Below are 19435 nucleotides of genomic sequence, written 5' to 3' on the forward strand. Positions count from 1 at the left end.
TTTGTTAGAATTGAGAAGGATGTAGCCTGTCACTTTCTTTTAACATTCATTACATTCTATATCATTTTTAAATACAATTATTCAGACAAATAAAGCACTTGTGAAGCTAATAATGTTCATGATTTCCCTTGATGATCTGTTTCTGTTACTTTTAAAAGGTGTGGCGTCATTACCCCGGTCCAATGGCAGCATTACCCCAAGTCCCGGGGTAATGCCGCCATCATGCATAATATTTGAAAAAAAAATTTCAACAATGATCCTTAGTAGATACATAACTGAACAAATAATGAAGTATCAATAGGTGAGTGATAAAGCTAACAAAGAAGTTTTGATTGTTTAAACTTATCTCTAAGGTAATAAAATAATTGTATTAGCTTAAGGTGGCGCCATTACCCCGGTCTCCCCTACTAGAGCCCATATTCCAATACACGAAAAATGGCCAATTTCTATATTTATAACTAATAGAAAATAATAAAATTAGCACTTGTTACTCTGTTACTATTGGTTCTAATTTCACCTTATTCCGGCTTTTTAGTATGATCATATTTTATTTGCTACTATATTCTAAATCTCCATATGGCAGTATTTGGCTAGGAACAAGATTGAACAATTATTTTCTTTTTTATAAATGTTTCTTTAGTCCACTCAATCAGGTTTGAACTTACAACTCAATCATTCATTCTTCTATACCCAATTATACAATTTTTAAGAAGTAAAAATGAGTTCTAATCAAAGTGGCATTTTGCACTTTGCACATTTTGCACACAATCATGCACTATTAGATCTTAAAAAAAGCAAGTTGAAAAAATTGTGGAAGAAAAGTGTGAATAAAGAATCAATAAGAGATGTGGCTGTAATATAACCAACTATAATGTGGTCCTTAGGCTATTCCTTGCCCTAGTGAAACTGGAAGATTTGACAGCATAATTATGTCACTAGGTACTTCACAATTTTGGGAAATTCATATCTTTCTTGTGATTGTGACTTCAGTGTCATTAAGAGGAAAATAAAAAAAAAACTGAAAGGATATATACATTAGAGCAGTTTGCAGAACTCATGCTTCATCCTGCAGGGAATCACAACAAGTTCCAAGTAGAACTAATCAAAAGTGGAAAATGAAAGATTCCAAGTCATGGAATAATACATTTGAAAAAAAATATCCACTGAAACAATGGCTAAAAGCATCACAAGGGAAAACAATATCGAATTCACTAAGTTTGTATCATTCATCCTAATTCATTATGAAAATTCAGCATTATCCTACATGTTCAATTCAAGGGTATAATGTCAGAGTTCATTGTTTTCAAGCTACAGTTGTGTTTTCTGATCTGGCTTCTTCGACAATTAATGTTTACAAAAATGTCATATTACATTATTATCGTTGGTCTATAGGTTATAAAATACATTATGTTTCGGACTACTGTTGGTAGTAATGTACCTACTGTACTAGTTATTGGTAGTCTGAGATTAGGTTATGTGTTTCATTGATTTCAAGCTTTTCAGTTGTCAATGTTGATTTGAAAATTGATGAAGCATATTCATTTGTTCATAGACTAAAATAGTTTGTTTCATTTTATTGTTACAGAAGATATGAATAACGAATTGGAGGAAGAAGAGATTGCAGATGTCCTGATCCAAGTGACTCCGACAGCAGTGATTTCAAAGGATTCTTGGGCAATGGAAAACAATGCTGCGAGAGAAAGCAATCTTTTACATTTTGATTGTGAGAAGATGAATTCAATTTCTTTTGAATGCCAGAATTTGCTTCAAAATACAATTCGGGAGCCAATTGATTTTTCAAGCTGTTCATAGATTACGAAATTATGGACAGTATCAAATACAAATTTATTTGCAAATGATTTTATAATCAGAAAAATAGTATTGGAAGAAATAGGACCCCATAGTGCATAGTAGATTGAATTCATGGTATAATACAACAGTTGAAGTGATGCGATTATTTTTAGCTCTATTAGATCATATGGATGGGGCTGGATAAAAAACCTTCTCTGAGACTCTACTGGTCAACAGATATTCTGTGTAGGAATGATGTCAGTAAATTTATCTCCAGAAACAGAATTGAATCACTATTGAAATTCATACATTTCGCAGATAATTCAGAATGCCCACCCGGAAGTTGACTCCATGAAATTCAACATTTGTTGAGTGTTCTGAATGAGAAGTTCATGATGATGTATGATCCAGGTGAAATGGTAACATTAACACTTTGCACAGAGATGTTGTGGAATTTCTCCATATTAAGGTGAAATCAGAAATTCAAAAAAGAAAAATCCATGTTTTAATGCAACAACAACTCAATAGGGAACCACAACCTATTTCACCAACAGAGAAATTCAAATTTGCAAATAGAGTCATTAACCTCTCCAACTCTAATTTCAATAAAGAAGAGATGAACCTGTTAGGCAGAGGAAAGAAATTTTGTGTGGACCAATCTACAAAAAGTAATATTCTACTTCTAGCAGCCAACTTGGAAAAACATGAAGAGATAGTCAAAAACAAACTGCTCAGTATAAAATCTGCTAACATAATGAAGGACACAAAGATTCCTCAGAAAACGTTTATGGATAGTGGTAGGGTTAGGAAGGTTATGAAGTCAATTCATCAGAAAGTAGATAGGGATAACCTCATCATCACAAAAGCAGATAAAGGCAACTCAACTGTTATTATCAAGAAGGATGATTACATTGACAACGTTACAGCATTTATGGGAGAAAACAACTTTCAATGAATTCCAGTAGACCCAACTCTTAATTGCAATAGATTGGTAAGAACAACTGTGAACAAATCTAAAGCTTTATTCAACAACCAATGTAAAATCAAAAAAGTTACAGTGATGAACCCCCAAACACCACGCCTTTTTGGACTACCTAAAATTCATAAACCAGGCATACCTATCAGACCAGTTGTATCAGGCATAAACTCACCAACATCAAAACTGGCCTACAAACTCAACATCCTCTTCAGGAGCTACACAGCATTCAAGCCCACCTACTCAATAAGGAATTCAAGTGATTTGATTGAGAAGATACAAGACATAAAGCTTCAAAGTACCAACAAACTGGTTTCCTTTGATGTGAAAAACCTCTTCACCAGTGTGCCTGTTAAGGAAAGTATGAACATTGCAGAATCTATCATCAAAGAAGCAAATATTGGAGACAACCAGACACAAGATTTCATGAACTGCCTAAAACTGTGTACAGGTCAAGATTTTTTCAAGTTTGATGGAATTTTTTTCAGACAAGTGACAGGTCTAGCAATGGGCTCACCACTTTCACCATTGCTATCAGACATCTATAAGGACAATTTAGAAAAACAAATTATGGACAGTAACAACAACCCATTCACCAACAAAATAGGCTATTGGTACAGGTATGTTGATGATATATTGTGCTTATGGAAAGGAACAGATAGGCAATTAGAAAAATTCCACAATTTCCTGAACAACTTTGATAACAACATAACATTTTCTATAGAGAAAGAGAGAAATGGGACAATCAACTTCTTAGATCTCAAAATACAAAGAGCTAATGATTCTCACAGATTTTCAATTCACAGAAAACCCACACAGTGTGACACACTAATAGCAAACAACTCTTCCCACCCAATAGGTCACAAACTAGCCTCCTTCAATAGTTTCATCAATAGATTAGTTTCAGTTCCCATGGATAAAACCTTGTTTTTGGAAGAATTAGGAATAATTAAACAGTTAGCTGTAAATAATGGATATAATTACAAATTGGTTGACAGTATTTTGCATAAAGTAATGTTGAATAAGTCCATAAGAGCAGTCTTCCCCACAACCAAGAGCATCATAGAAGATAGGACTTGGATAACCCTACCTTACATAGGCAAAATTTCTGAAAAAGTAGGACAAACCTTGAAAAGGAAAGGTTTCAAAATTGCATACTCTTCAAAACCACTGTTGAACAACCTCCTTAACAGCTCAAAAGATAAAATAAATTCAGAAGACAAGAGTGGAGTTTACAAGTTGAATTGTCAAGACTGCAATGCTTGTTATGTGGGATAAATGGGACGTAAGTCCAAGGAAAGAATCAAAGAACATATAAACTCACTCAAAATGGGAAAAACAGATTCCAACTTTGCCAACCACCTAATAGAAAATAATCACAACCTTACAGACAGCTTCCAAATACAATATTTACATTTCTCCAACAAAGGCAGGCTACTCAACTCACAAGAAGCCATGGAAATACAAAAACTTGAAAGGGATCCATCAACAGTTAGCTTGAATGATCAAACAAATTTTGATGCTTGCCCCATAACTAAATTCTTCTTATAATCCAGCATTCCATACCAGTAGCCTACTATAGAAGTAGCTCCAGACAAAATTATTAGACATATTCAGGCAAATGAATTCAAATATTGAATTTTGACCAGTTAGACATAGGTTATGTTTGTTGTCAGTTTATTTTTATTTTTAAATGATAATTTTCCAAGATGTAAATAGAAAACGGTTTATATAGGCTATAGGTTATGTTTGTTGTTAGTTTATTTTTATTTTTAATTATAATTTTCAAGATGTGAATAGAAAATGGTTTATATAAGCTATACATATAAACAGTCAGGTTTAGTTTATTTTATTTATAATTCATATTTATTGGAGGCTATGTTTGATTTACAGATTGATTACACAATTTTCTTATAGCTTTAGGTAAATTGAATTCGTGAACAATTAGGTATAGGTTATGTTTGTTAATTGTTTACTATTAATTTTTTGATTAGGGTAAATTCTTCTTATAATCTAACACTTCATACCAATACTATGAAAATAGCTCCAGACAAAATTATTAAACATACTTAGGCAAATAAAAGTAGTTCCTCTAGGCTATACAGTTAGGTCCATCTATGCATTTAATAATAATTGTTTTTGTTTATTTTGGTTATATTTAGTTCTCAATTAATCATTTCCTTATTATTTCTCATAGACTGTATTATTTTCTCATAATTATGTATATTGAATTTTGGACAGTTAGGCATAGGTTATGTTTGTTGTTAGTTTATTTTATTCTGATTTTTTAAATAATAACTTTCAAGGTATAAATAGAAAATGGTTCATATAGGCTATACATATGAACAGTCAGGTTTAGTTTATTTTTTATTTATACTTTATTTCCATTAGAGGCTATGTTTGATTAACAGATTGATCACACAATTTTCTTATAGCTCCAGGCTATGTACAGTACAGTGAATTCTTGAAAAGTTAGGTATAAGGTATGTTTGTTTTGGTGGTTTATTATTAATTTTTTGATGTTCAATTAACACAGTTTTGTTTAGATTCATAATAATTATATTTCACCAAAATTATTGTGGTTGGCTATAGATAATAGCTCTAAATATAAGAGTCATATTTAGGTAATAAGGATTTTGGTCACATAGCCTACATATCAAATCAGCTAGGTTAAGTTTTTGTATTTAATATTAAATATATTCCATATTCTTAAATCTGATTCCATAATTTATGTTAGAACATATACTACAGTAGTCTATTTAGCTTATTAACTATCATTAACATTAATTTTGGTTTTAATATTTGAATTACATTTTGTGTTGTCACACCTGAACTGAGTTTCCTTCCCCTATAAAATTTCCAGTTTCCTCAGTCTACCACTGATGATGATGCCAAGTGCATCGAAACTAGTTTGGACTCAAATAAAAACTTTGTGGAATTGACATATTTTTATTTCACCTTGAAATGGTAACTATTGATGAATCTATGATAACATTTAGGGGGTGTCTACGATTCTGACAATATATTTCAAACAAACATCATAGATATAGTGTCAAGGTTTACAAACTTTGTTTGGCAAGTGGTTTAACAAAGTTTATGCCGGGAGAGAGGATTATGAGCCACCTGGTGAACTAACAAAAACCACAAAAGTGGTACTTGAGTTCTTGAGGCCATTATTGTAAGAAGGGTGCATGTTTTACATGGACAATTTCTACACCAGCATTCAACTCGCAGAACAACTTTTGGAGAAGAGGACCCACTTAGCGGGGACTCTTAGGGTTGATAAGAAGGGGAACCCACCTGCAATCTTCAAGGCCAAATTGAGGAGAGGAGAAATGAAATCACTACAAAATGGAAACATTCTTGTTGGAAAATGGTTTGATAATAGAAATTAATGTTTTATTTTTGATGACCAAAGCCATACCCAAAATGGTTGAGGTAATATAAATTGGTGGAAGGACATTGATGAATCCTTCAACTATTGTAGAATATAATCTTTTTTTTTATTTATAATGCAGCAAAAGGATTTGTCTGATCAAGCATTTTCATATTTAAACTCTTTGCGCAGACGGCTGAAATGACTTAGGAAAGTATCATTTGAACTTATGACTAACACAAAAGTAATCAACAGTCATTGAATTTATATTATGTCTGGACAACCAAAGATGTCGATGACGGATTTCAGGCAGTCTATTGTGCGAGCCATCCTGGAAGAACATCAAGTTCCTGTTCAACAAGTCGCTGTTCCTCAAGGCAGTCGAAGGCACAACCACAAACTTGTTGAGAATATGGGGATGAGAGAGAGAGAGAGAGAGAGAGAGAGAGAGAGAGAGAGAGATATGTAATGCTAGCTACGAATCATTGGCCAGCAAGAAGCTCTAAAAAAGAGTAAACAAGTGAAGACATCTTGTCCTCAATGTGAGAAACATAAATACATGTGCCTCGAATGTTTTTTTTTCAATATTCACAACTGTTATGCAAATAAATAAGTTGACATTATTTTGGGTCGAAGTTGTGCATATTGAAAAAGAAACATTTGAGGCACCCATCATGCTTTTGTAGGCTATCTCTGTAAATAACTTGATTTATTTATTTTTGTTTTCATTTCAATTTGAACTACTTATTTGTAAATAGAATAGCGATTTTGCAAATATAATAATTTTTCAACATCACTTCCCAATGAATAATACAAAACTTTTCATCATGAGGCTGCATGTATAATTCTGATACACACGTAATTGACATATAAGACCGCAAGTATCAATTTGATACACACGCAATTTTGAATTAAAAATCAAGTGAAAGAGGAAATGAATATTTTATCACACTTCAGGGGCTGTAAGTATAACTTTCATTTGAACAAATTGTGGGGCCTACCCATATCGTTTACTATTTTTGTACATGGTGCTCAAAGTTATCAAAGCAAAGTTCATTTCTAAGTTTAGTGTTACTGAATTTTAATCCCTATTTTGAATGTATGGACGTGATTTTGTTGAATCCTTGATTATGTGTATTATGTGTTCCTGTACTTTGTGAAGAGAACTTTATCAACTGCTATACTGCCATGAGCGCTGAAAGATTAAGCTGATCCTCGCTCCCCCACGCGCAGGCACACACGCCCGGCCTACCTGCGCCATTGATATACTTTGTAGTATACAGGTAGACAGACCGTCCCTTTACTCACACACACAAAAGGAGACTGCGCTTGTGGGTGTGAGTGTGATTGGGGATGTTACTCGAATTGAAAATACTACTTTACTATGACTTTAAAAATCTGGTCCGCCATCTTGGATCCGCCATTTTGAATGCAACTTTATTTTTTAAAATAGGAAGGTGGTCATGTGATACATGATTTCGATACGGAATTTCAAGAAAAAGTGAATGGCGAAAACCGCACATCGATGTGATTTTGTGAACAATCCTGAACTAAAATCGGTCATTCAGCTCACAGCGACATCTAGTATAAAATTTTCTAACTACTTCAGCCATTAGTTCTTCAATTCGCCACCTGTTGACTACACCAAAGCATATCAGAAAAAATATGGCCGACTCGACACGCTCAACCTCTGATCAACGCGCACTTATTTCAATTGGTAAGTAAATTTTGAGTTTTTTTTCACTAATATGAGTAATGGATATTATTCTAGATATATCAGGGGATATTACATGCACATTACTGAGCCAAAATATTTTGAATAACATTTTCTACAGCCAAAATCTCTTTTAGGTATAGTATCCTATACCTCGGGACTAAACCCAGTTTTTCTTGTTAGATGTGTTTATAATTTATTTTGTGAAGAGTCAAGTTCCGACTTTGTTATCAACTTTATTATCCACTCTTTTTTTACACTTTTAAAGTTAAGTTTTTAAAGTAAACTTACAGTTTTATATTCTCCAAGAAAATCAATGATTTCTTTGAAATTTGAAATGTACTTCTAGCAAAACTAGGACCCAACCAAAAATTTGAATTTTTCAGATGATTTTTTTTTTCAAAATATGGATACAGCAACAATAAATGTAGCTTTGCAGTGATTTCATGTTGCAGAATTGTACAGAACATAGGCTACCTGAATTGTACAGAACTTTTTTCTTTTACAGATGATGAGCTCCAGATTGAAACAGCTCTATTTGATGGATTAGATGCCTCAGATATCGACCTCGGTGATGGAGATGACGAAGACAATGATCCAAATTATCTGCCTAACCCTGACCCTGGTCCTGGACAGCAAATTGACTCTTCCAATGACAGCTCTGATGATGATCAGGTAAAATTATTTCTTTATTTCAAGTAAAGTCAGCTGAGGTTTGAATAGTTTTCAATCAAAATTTTCAAAAAAGTCGTTTTGGTCGATTGTTTGTGTTTTTATTCATCAAATGAATAGGTTTTACTGTATCGGTGATTAAATTTTGATCAATATTCTTTCAAATGAAAATATTGGTGAAGTTATAAATGTAGACTTGTAGACCTGAACAACTGTCTTCCATTGACAGCTCTGATAAAGATCAGGTAAAATTATTTCATTCTCAACTAAAATCAGCTGTGGTTGAAATTTTGGGAAAAAATTGATTTGCTGCGGACCTCCCTGAAAGTAATATTTAATAATGATATTTCAACTGAGATGAAATTGAAAGATAAACTATGGAAACTTTGGCCTTTCATTGATCGTGTGAGGGAAGGTTGTTTGAAACAGACTCGTTCTCTTCACATTGCAGTAGATGAAATGATAGTACCGTTTGAGGGGCGATGTGGAATCAGGCAGTATGTGAAAGGAAAACCAAATCCAGTAGGCTTGAAAGTTTTCGTACTTGCCAATCCAAATGGAATTGTTTGCGATTTTTTGTTTTACCAGGGGAAGACTACATTTCCTGATGAGTATCAATCATTAGGATTGGGTGAGGCAGCTGTTATGACTCTAGTCAGAACACTGAAGCCTGGTCACTACATTTATCATGACCGATATTTTACCTCGGTAAAACTTGTTGACAATCTGCTATCAAAAGGCATCAAGGCCACAGGGACTGTTGTATCAAACAGGCTTCCAAAAACTGTCAGATTGAAGACAGAAAATCAGTTACTGGCCAAGGGCAGAGGGTCAATGGATTCTTTGCTTAGAGCTGCCCACCAAATGTGCATCACAAAATGGATGGACAACAAAAGTGTATTGATGTTGTCCGGTCATTTTGCCTCTGACCCATTGGATACATGTGAGAGATGGTCGAAAAAATTTGTTACTGTTAAAAGACCGGCAGTTATTAGGGAGTACAATTCAAACAAGGGGGGAATCGATCTTGCAGACAGAATAAATGCTGTCTGTCCAATGAGAGCCCGATCAAAAAAATGGACAATTCGGACAATGTTACATTTTATCAATCTTGCTGTCACAAATTCTTGGATCGAATACAGACAAAGTATAATTGATAAAACCGGTTCAAAAAAAGGAATAATGCAGATGAGAGAATTCAAAATGATATTGGGGGAGAAGTTGATTGCTAGCATTGTAGGGAATGACAGTGTGAGTGAGTCTGATTCTGAGGAGGAACTACAGCCACAACCAAAAAAACGTATCACTCCAATTCCTCCTGATTACATGAGAAAGAAAAACGCAGAGCACATGCCACAAATAATAAAAACAACAGTGTTCAAAAAATGTAGATTGCCAGAATGCAAAAAACTTTGTAGGGCTAGTTGCAAGAAATGTAACGTCTTTCTTTGTCTAAATGCTGACCGTAATTGCTTTGAAGAATTTCATAAATAATTCAACTTGAAACAGGACAAAATATAGCTTCTATGACTAAATATTTAACATTATCATCAAGTAATAAACTTTTATTATTATAAATGTTGACTTTATTTACTTATCCTGTACAAAAACTTTACATTACAGAGTAGTTGTTGAGATTGCCCTTTAGAAAAAAAGTAAGGCAAGCATGGACTTCATAGAGACCCAAGGTATAGTATACTATACCATCTATAATTTGGATATTTCAACATTTTTGTCTTCAAAACTAAAAAGGATGTGTGATTGGATCCATTTTTATCCTAATTTCATCCAAGAAAATAATTTCTAACTGAAATGACCTTCTCGGGACTCAGGAGGTTAATCAATAGCCTACCACTCATGTATTTCATTTCTGATTTGCATGGTACTGATTGGTAATGTTAATATCTTCTGAACGGTTTGCGATATCGATGTGCGGTTTTCGCCATTCATTTTTCCTTGAAATTCCGTATTGAAATCATGTATCTCATGACCACCTTCCTATTTGAAAAAATAAAGTTGCATTCAAAATGGCGGATCCAAGATGGCGGACCAGATTTTTAAAGTCATAGTAAAGTAGTATGTTCAATTTTAGTAACATCACTGATCTCACCCACCTTGGGATCACTTCTTTTTATGAGATACTAGGCCGTTCTCAGACTATTCCTCTCTTTTCTACTTTGTATTGATTAATAATGTGAATATTTCCGAAACGGTTTGAGATATCGATATGCGGTTTCCGCCATTCATTTTTTATTGAAATTCTCTACCGAAATCAAGTATTGCACGACCACCTACCTATTTAAAAAAATGAAGTTGCATTCAATATGGCGGATCCAAGATGGCGGACGAGATTTTTAAAGTCATTATAAAGTAGTTTTTTCAATTTGAGTGTGATCCCCAATCACACCCACCGTCAAATTATTATCTTTGTGTATGAGATATTAAGCCGTTCTCGGACTTTTCACCCATCCAGTATAAGATGGGAAGATTTCAGAAAATTATTTAGGTGACACAGAGCTGATAGATTGAATTTATTGTTGTATGAGATTCATACAATTGGAACGTTTACTATAAAAAGTTAAGATGACTGAGAGAGTTAATTTTGAAGGGCAGGAAGTCGAAGTTGAAGCTGGTCTTGAAGCTGTCTAACAGCCAGATTAAATCAGCTTAGTACATCACTTAGGGCCGGTTTCCGAGCCAGTGGGAGTTAGAGCTGGTCTCCTATGCCCTGTGATAGGTGTTTTGGCATTATTGAAAAATCATTGAGAAAGATAGAGTATTTTTGCCAGTTGAGTATGAAAATCACATCAAACAAGCATCAAAGAAATAAATAGTTATTTCATTGAAGCAAGACATGATTTTGACTAGGGGAGAGTCGTCTGGTAACGGACAGCGGCTGGTATCGGACAACACGTATTTGCGGTGAATAACACTAGTAGCAGCACTTTTCAAGCTTTAGTTTTGCTCCTTCTAATAGTGTAAACAAAATCACGCCATATTGGAGACAGTATTCAGTGTCGTTTGAGCGTCACAGTATCTTTATTGTTTTTCCTAGTAAAACACCTTGCACGAAGTTATTGTGGACTCACACAGGACAAACGAGTAAGTATACTGCAATATAACTATTTTTAAGATGTATTCTAGTATGTAGGCAGTTAATACCCACGAAATGATTGCAATCGACACACTACTTTTTGAATGGCAACTAGGTTAGTTTTGAACAACAATCGGGTGGTATCGGACAGAGGCAAGTAGGGCGGTATCGGACACCAAAATAACTAGAAAAAGTATCTAATAGGGCTGTATTTTTATTTTGCAGATAAAAATGCCTAAGATTCGTGGGAAATGGAAGGAGGAAAATATGAAAAAAGCTATGGAAAAAGTGTTAATGAAGGAGTTGAGCATAAGGGAAGCTAGTGAAGCCTATTCTGTCCCAAAAAGTACATTAGGAGACCGTATAAAATCAATTTAATTGGGAGGAGAAGCTTCATCTGCACCTGGGACAGCGAATAAAGGAACATTTCAAAGAACATTTTTGATGAGGAGACTGAAAAAGTTTTATACGACCATGTTAAATCTCTTGATAATCAGCTCATGCCCCTGAACAGAGCTGAGTTTTTGAAACTTGTCTACCAACTGGCTGAAATAATGAATGTTCAACATCGATTCAATCGGGAGAAACAGACGGCTGGGAAAGATTTTTATTATGATTTCATGAAACGTCATAAAGATATCTCATTGAGGACAGCTGAGTCAACCAGCTTACAAAGAGCTGTTGGGTTCAACAAAGCTCAAGTGATGCGATTTTTTGATCATTTAACAGCACTGATTGAGAAATACAATTTTAATCCTTCGAATATATTTAATGCTGATGAAACAGGTGTTTCTTGTGTTCACACCAATAAACTCAAAGTGATGTCAGTCAAGGGGAAGAAGCAAGTTGGGAAATTGACATCTGGGGAGAGAGGCATAAATGTGACAGTGTTGTTGTCAATAAATGCTGCTGGTGATTTGTTTGTTCCACCTCTTTTTGTGGATCCTCGCATTCGAATTGATCAAGACTTGAAAAAAGATGCACCAGTGGGTAGTATTTTTGATGGCCAAAAGAGTGAATGGATCACAGCAGAAGGTTCCTTGAAATGGCTGCAATTGTTTGTTGAAAGAGTCAAACCCAGTGAGAAAAATCCTGTCTTACTGATATTGGATGGACACTCCAGCCACAAAGATTTGAGAGTGATTTCATTTGCCAAAGAGAATCATATCCACATGCTCAGCATACCGCCACACACGTCACACAAATTACAGCTATTGGATAGGGCTGTTATGAAACCATTCAAGAACTCGTACAATGAAGCTTGTTCACAGTGGATGAGAAAATATCCTAACATGAAAATAGGTTTGAAGGATGTAGCTGGTGAATGTCCTTGGTGAATACTGCATTCTCACAAATTTGTAGAATGCAACTAGCTCAAGCAGGCTTCAAGTGCACAGCAATTTATCCCCTTGATAGCAATGTTTTTTCGGACTTGGACTTTTCAAAATCAATGACTGATGAGAAAGAAGAAACTGATGACAAAACCGCCGCACACCAAGCTGATTCAACACAACAGAACCAAAAGGAGCCGCAGGACCCAGTCGTCTCTGATGTCCCAGTACCTACAGCATCTGGAATGTCGGCATCAGGTGTTTTGATGGTCATCTCTCCTCTTCCAAGCACATCCAATCAGAAGTACAAAACAAGGGGACGCCGAAGTGAAAAAAGTGAAATTCTGACTTCAACTCCATACAAGGAACAAGCAATGCAACGCAAAAGGATGAAAAAAGAAAAAGATGACCTTTTTTGAAATTTTTTCCAATAGAAAACTACAAAATTTTTACTGGTGTTATTACAAAAATCTCTGGTGTTCTTTTGTTGAAAATCAGTTTTTTCTAGCTTTGATGAAATACAAAAAAATGTTTACTGTTTCCTCATTTCAGAATAATTCTTTATAATAATCACGAGGGGTCATTCAATTAAACAAGACAAATTATTACTACTTCTCAAAAAAAATAACTAATTTAACTCACTAGGTGGACTATCTTTTTAACTGCAAACGTAGTTTACAAATTATTGATTCCTTTGTTGACATTTAATTCCAAGTATAAATTAACTCACTAGGTGAACTCTCTTTTCAATTGTAAATATAGTTTAGTGTGAAATTGAGTTTATACTTAATCCAGTCCGGTCAAGGAATGATGTGTGTGTGTTTAATACAGAACTGTTCACTGTAAATAATAAGCTAATTAAACTGTATACATATTTCTTGGTACAATATCAGTAGTTTATCACACTTGTAATCAAGCTGATGAACAGTTATTGACGGAATTAATTCAGGAAGCCGATTAATCTACTAGAAATTTTTAAGAACCAATAGAAAACCACAAATTATTTACTGGTGTTATTACAAAAATCTCTGGTGTTCTTTTGTTGAAAATCAGTTTTTTCTAGCTTTGATGAAATACAAAAAAATGTTTACTATTTCCTCATTTCATAATAATTCCTTATAATAATCACGAGGGGCGATTCAATTGAACAAGACAAATTATTACTACTTCTCGAAAAGTACCGTACTAATTCAACTTACTAGGTGGACTATCTTTTTAACTGCAAACGTAGTTTACAAATTATTGATTCCTTTGTTGACATTTAATTCCAAGTATAAATTTAACTCACTAGGTGAACTCTCTTTTTAATTGTAAATATAGTTTAGTGTGAAATTGAGGTTATACTTAATCCAGTCCGGTCAAGGAATGATGTGTGTGTGGTTAATTCAGAACTGTATAAGTGCATTATTTGCCAGGAGACCTTCCAAGAAGACTGGATCCAATGTTGTCGGTGTCTAGGTTGGGCTCATGAAAAATGTGTCAATTTGGAAGGACAAAAACTATTTTTCAAATGTGATTTATGTGCAAAAAAAAAACTTGTAGTCAGTACATCCAACTTTTTTTTACTAATTCCCATTAATGTTTTTAAAATACTTTTTCAAAAACTAATATTCATGTAAATATCAATAATAAAAACTAACTTCATTATTACTTTGTGCTCGTCCGATACCACCCTCTACAGCATGTCCGATACCACCCGCCACTTTTAGAATGAGGTGATATGCAAGATCCTTTTAATTTCGCCATGTTTATTTGTAGAAGTGAATATTGAAGTAAATTCATCAAATATTCGTGTGAAATATGAATAGAGGTAAGTTTTGAACACTTTTCTTTCCCATTTTGAAGTATCCTGTATTTTATTTTATGAAAAAAGCTAAGGTGTCCGATTCCAGACGACTCTCCCGTTAGTTATTTCAGTAATCATTAAAAAAATCTACTTCTATTATTAGCAAGGGAAGGGAACGATTTTTATAAACTAAATATAAAATATTGAATATAATGCTATGCATATTAATGAAGTTTGGGTCTCCCCTACAATGGACCAACAAACAAGTTTTTTTTAAGTTCGATATTAGGAAATCATTCACCAATGATCTACAGCTACCTCCATTAACCAACCCTTATACTGAAAACTTGAAAATAAAGACAGCAAAATTAAGAGATGTGATGAGGTTGGCTGAAAAATTTGTTCCAAAAATGATATGTGGTTTTATGTAAGACTTGAACAAACTGTTGATGAACTAGTAATTTGGTGCTGCAATGCCCTCAATTGACAAATCAGTACCGTACCGTAAAACGGGGTGAATAGGGACGCAGGGGTGAATAAGGACAAAAACTGGGAAAATTGAAAATTTTTCAATAACTTCTTTCTTATAAAATTTTTATAGCTCTACCTAATTTATTGTGATAGAGGGGATTTTTCTTTACACATTAATATAAAAATCATCTATTCAACTTGATTACTATGCTGTCGGCAGCTGTGCTTCTTGTTGATTCTTTGAACAGATAGAAACGTAACCTGAAAAGTTTTGCCTGGACATTTGAACTGTTTGTAGTCACAAGCTTGAAGTATTTTTCTATGAATTCTACTGATTCTAATAAGTAATAACACATTAAATATGCTTACATATTTAACTGGAATTTAATTTATTCTAGATTTTTTTTTAATCTTGACCATTGCATTTTGAGGTGGGGTGAATAGGGATACTGCCTAAAACTGGTGTTTGCTGGTTTTATAGAAGTTCAAAGTCTTATCTTGAAGTAGTCAACGTTGTTCATGAAGAGAAGAAAATTGAAAAAGGAAATTGGGTGCGAGTTAAATTCCAATATGACACAGGGGTGAAAGTATTTATTGGGAAGGTTGAAGAAAAAAATTCAGGTAATAAGTTCATGAGATCATTCCTTCGACAAAAAAATTTCGTGAAAATGCAAAATGTTTATATTTTTCCAGATGTCTGCGAATTCAATAAGGAACAAGTTTTAAAAATTCTAAAAGACCCCTCTAGTAAGAGAGGAAGATATTTTTTCAATGAAGAGCTGATACAATATTGAACTCTGTAACTTCTAATGACTTAATTATGGATTTCATTTTTTATCGAAAATTTTCAACTTCAAATGTATTTTCTTAGTTTATTTTTATTAAATATAAATATATTTAAAAATATTTTATTATTTTTTTAATAAGGTTCTTTGTGTCCCTATCCACCCCATAATAGGTCTAAAAAAAAACTTGCATGCTATACACACTTGCTTCCCCATTGACCCCACCATTGGGGTGAATAGGGACAGCAATAAAAAAAAACTGAGGTGACTTTGCCTATCTGAGGTGACTTTGCCTAATAACATTGGAAAAACATTCAATACAAATTTGCCGGGAAACCAATGCTTCTAGAATCGTATAAACTATACATTCTCAATGCCATTTTTCGTCCTCTTTCAATACAGCATGAAAGATGGACTATAGAGTAGACTATCGATCTATTGCAGATCCGAGTCGGAGATCGTGTAACCTATAAATTTTATTGATGCTCTACAACTTCTACTTATTTTGTAAAGCCTACATGCTTATTTTTCAAGGTAAGAGTTAAAATGTATTCATTAGAGTATTCTGAATTGGTACCATTAATTTTATTTCATTCTTTGTACAGAATAAATTTTTATTGTCTATTTTCTTTCCGAAGTACAAAATGAAATGGAAGGTGGGGTGACTTTGCATACAGTTGAGTGTAGGCAATCTCACCCCAACGCTCCAACTGCGAGAGCCTTTATGCCAATAAAACTTCGTAAATAGATATTTTAGAGACATTTTGTTTTTATATCTTGAATTTTTCAAATATTCTGATTTATTGTTGAAAGTAGCACTAATTAAAACATAGCAATTCAATAAATTATTAAATAAATTCGAGAACAATGCGAATTGATGTTTTTCTAATCTAATGAAACTGAATTCTTCTATTTCCTATTCTAATGAAATCAATTTTATTATGACATTGATCTTATAATACAGAGTACCACTGATCACTAATCTATTTGTTTCATATTTTTGTTACAGAAACACTACATTCAACTGAAAATGACACGACATTACACCAAGACTCCGGGGAGCCGTTCATATGGAAATTACACCAAGGAATCGTTGGAAAAGTGTTTGGATGCCATAAAAAGTGGGATGCCTAAGACAACAGCCAGTAAAGTTTATGGGATACCTTTGAGAACGCTGGGAAACAAAATAAAAGGTCTGCATTCAAAAAAACCAGGTGGGCAAAATTTATTTTCCAATGAAGAGGAGCATGCATTTGTCAAGCACATTCTTAAGCTGGCAGAATTTGGTTATCCTATCACCACTGATGATTTGAGGCAGTCAGTTGCTGCTTATCTAAATAAAAAAGGCAGGATAATAAAACAATTTTTAAACAATATACCAGGCAAAGAGTGGGCTAAACTATTTCTAAAACGTCATAAGATTTTGACAAACAGGTTTGCTCCAAATATAAAAATCTCCCGAGCCAGTATTACAAGAGAGGATATTATTAAATATGTTGACAACTTGAAAGAAACTGTCGATGGGGTTCCACCTTCCCATATATGGAATTATGACGAGACAAATTCAAGTGATGACCCTAAGGCCAAAAAAGATCTTGTAAAACGTGGTGTCAAATATCCTGAACGAGTCTGCAATTTCAGCAAATCTTCGTTCAGTGTAATGTTTTGTGTAAATGGAGCAGGTGGATTTATTCCACCATATGTTATTTACAAGGCAGAACACTTATGGAGTTCTTGGTTCCAAGGGGGGCGACAAGGATGCCGATATAATAGAACTAAACATGGATGGTTCGACTCCAATACATTTGAGGACTGGTTTATCAGCCACTTATTGCCAACCCTTAAAAAACAAGACGGTTTGAAGGTATTGATTGGCGATAATTTGTCATCACATATCAACCCCAATGTTATCTCATTATGTGAAGCAAATAATATACGCTTTGTATGCCTCCCACCAAACACGACTCATCTGACACAACCTCTGGATGTGTCCGTTTTCTCATCCATGAAAAATGAATGGAGAAAATTGTTGTCAGACTGGCGTGATACACCAGAAGGTGTAAAGTGTCAGACATTGCCCAAAGAGGTTTTTGCGCAGCTTTTGAATGAGTTGATGAAGAAGATGAAACCAAAATTTCAGGACATTGTGCCACCTGGTTTTAGGAAGTGCAGTATCTATCCAATAAACCCTAATGAAATTCTAAGTAGGATTCCACCTTCCAGTCTTGAATCAAGCTTAGACACATCTTTAGAATGCATTTCTGTTGATGTGGGAGAAGCCTTCCTTCAGTACCTCGAAAAAAGACGAGGTGAGATCATCAAGAAGCCACGGATACAGCGGAAAAAACTTAATGTGCCTCCGGGAAAAAGTATTTGCCCAAAAGATTTAGAAAGCTCCTCTTCATCAGAAGACGAATGCAGCGCAGTGAATTCATCCTCATCTTCAAGTATAGAAGATGAATCAGCTTGTGAAGATGAGGCTGATATACCAGTACCAGTAACCACTTGCAGTGCAGAATACCACATCGGAGACTATGTCATGGTCACTTACAACAAAAACCTCTTTCCCGGTCAAGTCATGATGGTTCTAAAAGATGGACTATCAGTCAAGTGCTTCGAGAAAGGGAAAAAAGCATGGAAATGGCCAACTAAAGAGGACAAGCTATTTTATGAGTGGAAGGATATCATCAAAAAAATTGATTCCATTAAAGAGACAAGAAGAGGGTTTTTTTTATTCCAGAAATGGATAATTTTGTATCATAATGTAGGCTAACATGATCAATTTTCATAATGTAATATTTGTAATTTTTTACAAAGGTATAAAATAAATTTTCATCAATTCCTATTTCAAGACTCTCAAATTTATTGATTATTCCTGGCAGACATCATTTTTCTTCATATTTTTAGAATTTATAGGACAAATTATTTGTTAAGATCATTTAAATGTAGTTGAAATATCACTGACTTTAATATATTGGTGTTACTTTGCTCTGTGAACAGGTTTCTGGTGTGTTATTATGAAGAAATATAATGTGAGCAAACTCACCTCCCTTCAGGGGTGACTTTGCCTAGTGGGGAAAATTATTTCTAATAAAAGAATGTTAATTAATATTTATATATTTTTGTCAAAACTATACATTTTGATGTTTTTTTAGTAATATAGAATGTTTACCTTTTTTTAGTTGTTGGATACACTAAAAAATGTATTTTTAGAAATAATATTTTCGAAAACTAGGCAAAGTCACCTCAGTTTACGGTAATGAAAAAGAGGGTGGATGCAAAAAAATTGTTCAATCCAAGAGATACCTATACCAAGAGTGAAAGCCATAAGTGGATCACAAACAGAATAAGATAATTTTTTTGTAAGTTAGGCTATAAGAAAAAGTGTGAAAAACTGTCCCTATTCACTCCATTCTACGGTATTGCTATATTGACGGAC

The 19435-nt window shown here is 34.0% G+C and overlaps 2 protein-coding genes across 4 annotated transcripts in view; one reads left to right on the top strand and one right to left on the bottom strand.

Moving 5' to 3' along the window:
* The window catches only part of LOC111054026 (rab3 GTPase-activating protein catalytic subunit), a 280846-nt gene that overhangs the window by 118601 nt on the left and 142810 nt on the right, over positions 1-19435 (bottom strand). The gene's annotated exons all lie outside the window — the stretch shown is intronic.
* Positions 2852-6565, top strand: LOC120350210. The gene is made up of 2 exons (XM_039422755.1): positions 2852-3344; positions 6453-6565. Exons 1-2 carry the CDS (start codon positions 2852-2854, stop codon positions 6563-6565), a joined length of 606 nt encoding a protein of 201 aa, XP_039278689.1.

This window comes from Nilaparvata lugens, chromosome 3 (genome assembly GCF_014356525.2).
Source record: "Nilaparvata lugens isolate BPH chromosome 3, ASM1435652v1, whole genome shotgun sequence".
Taxonomy (NCBI): Eukaryota; Metazoa; Arthropoda; class Insecta; order Hemiptera; family Delphacidae; genus Nilaparvata; species Nilaparvata lugens.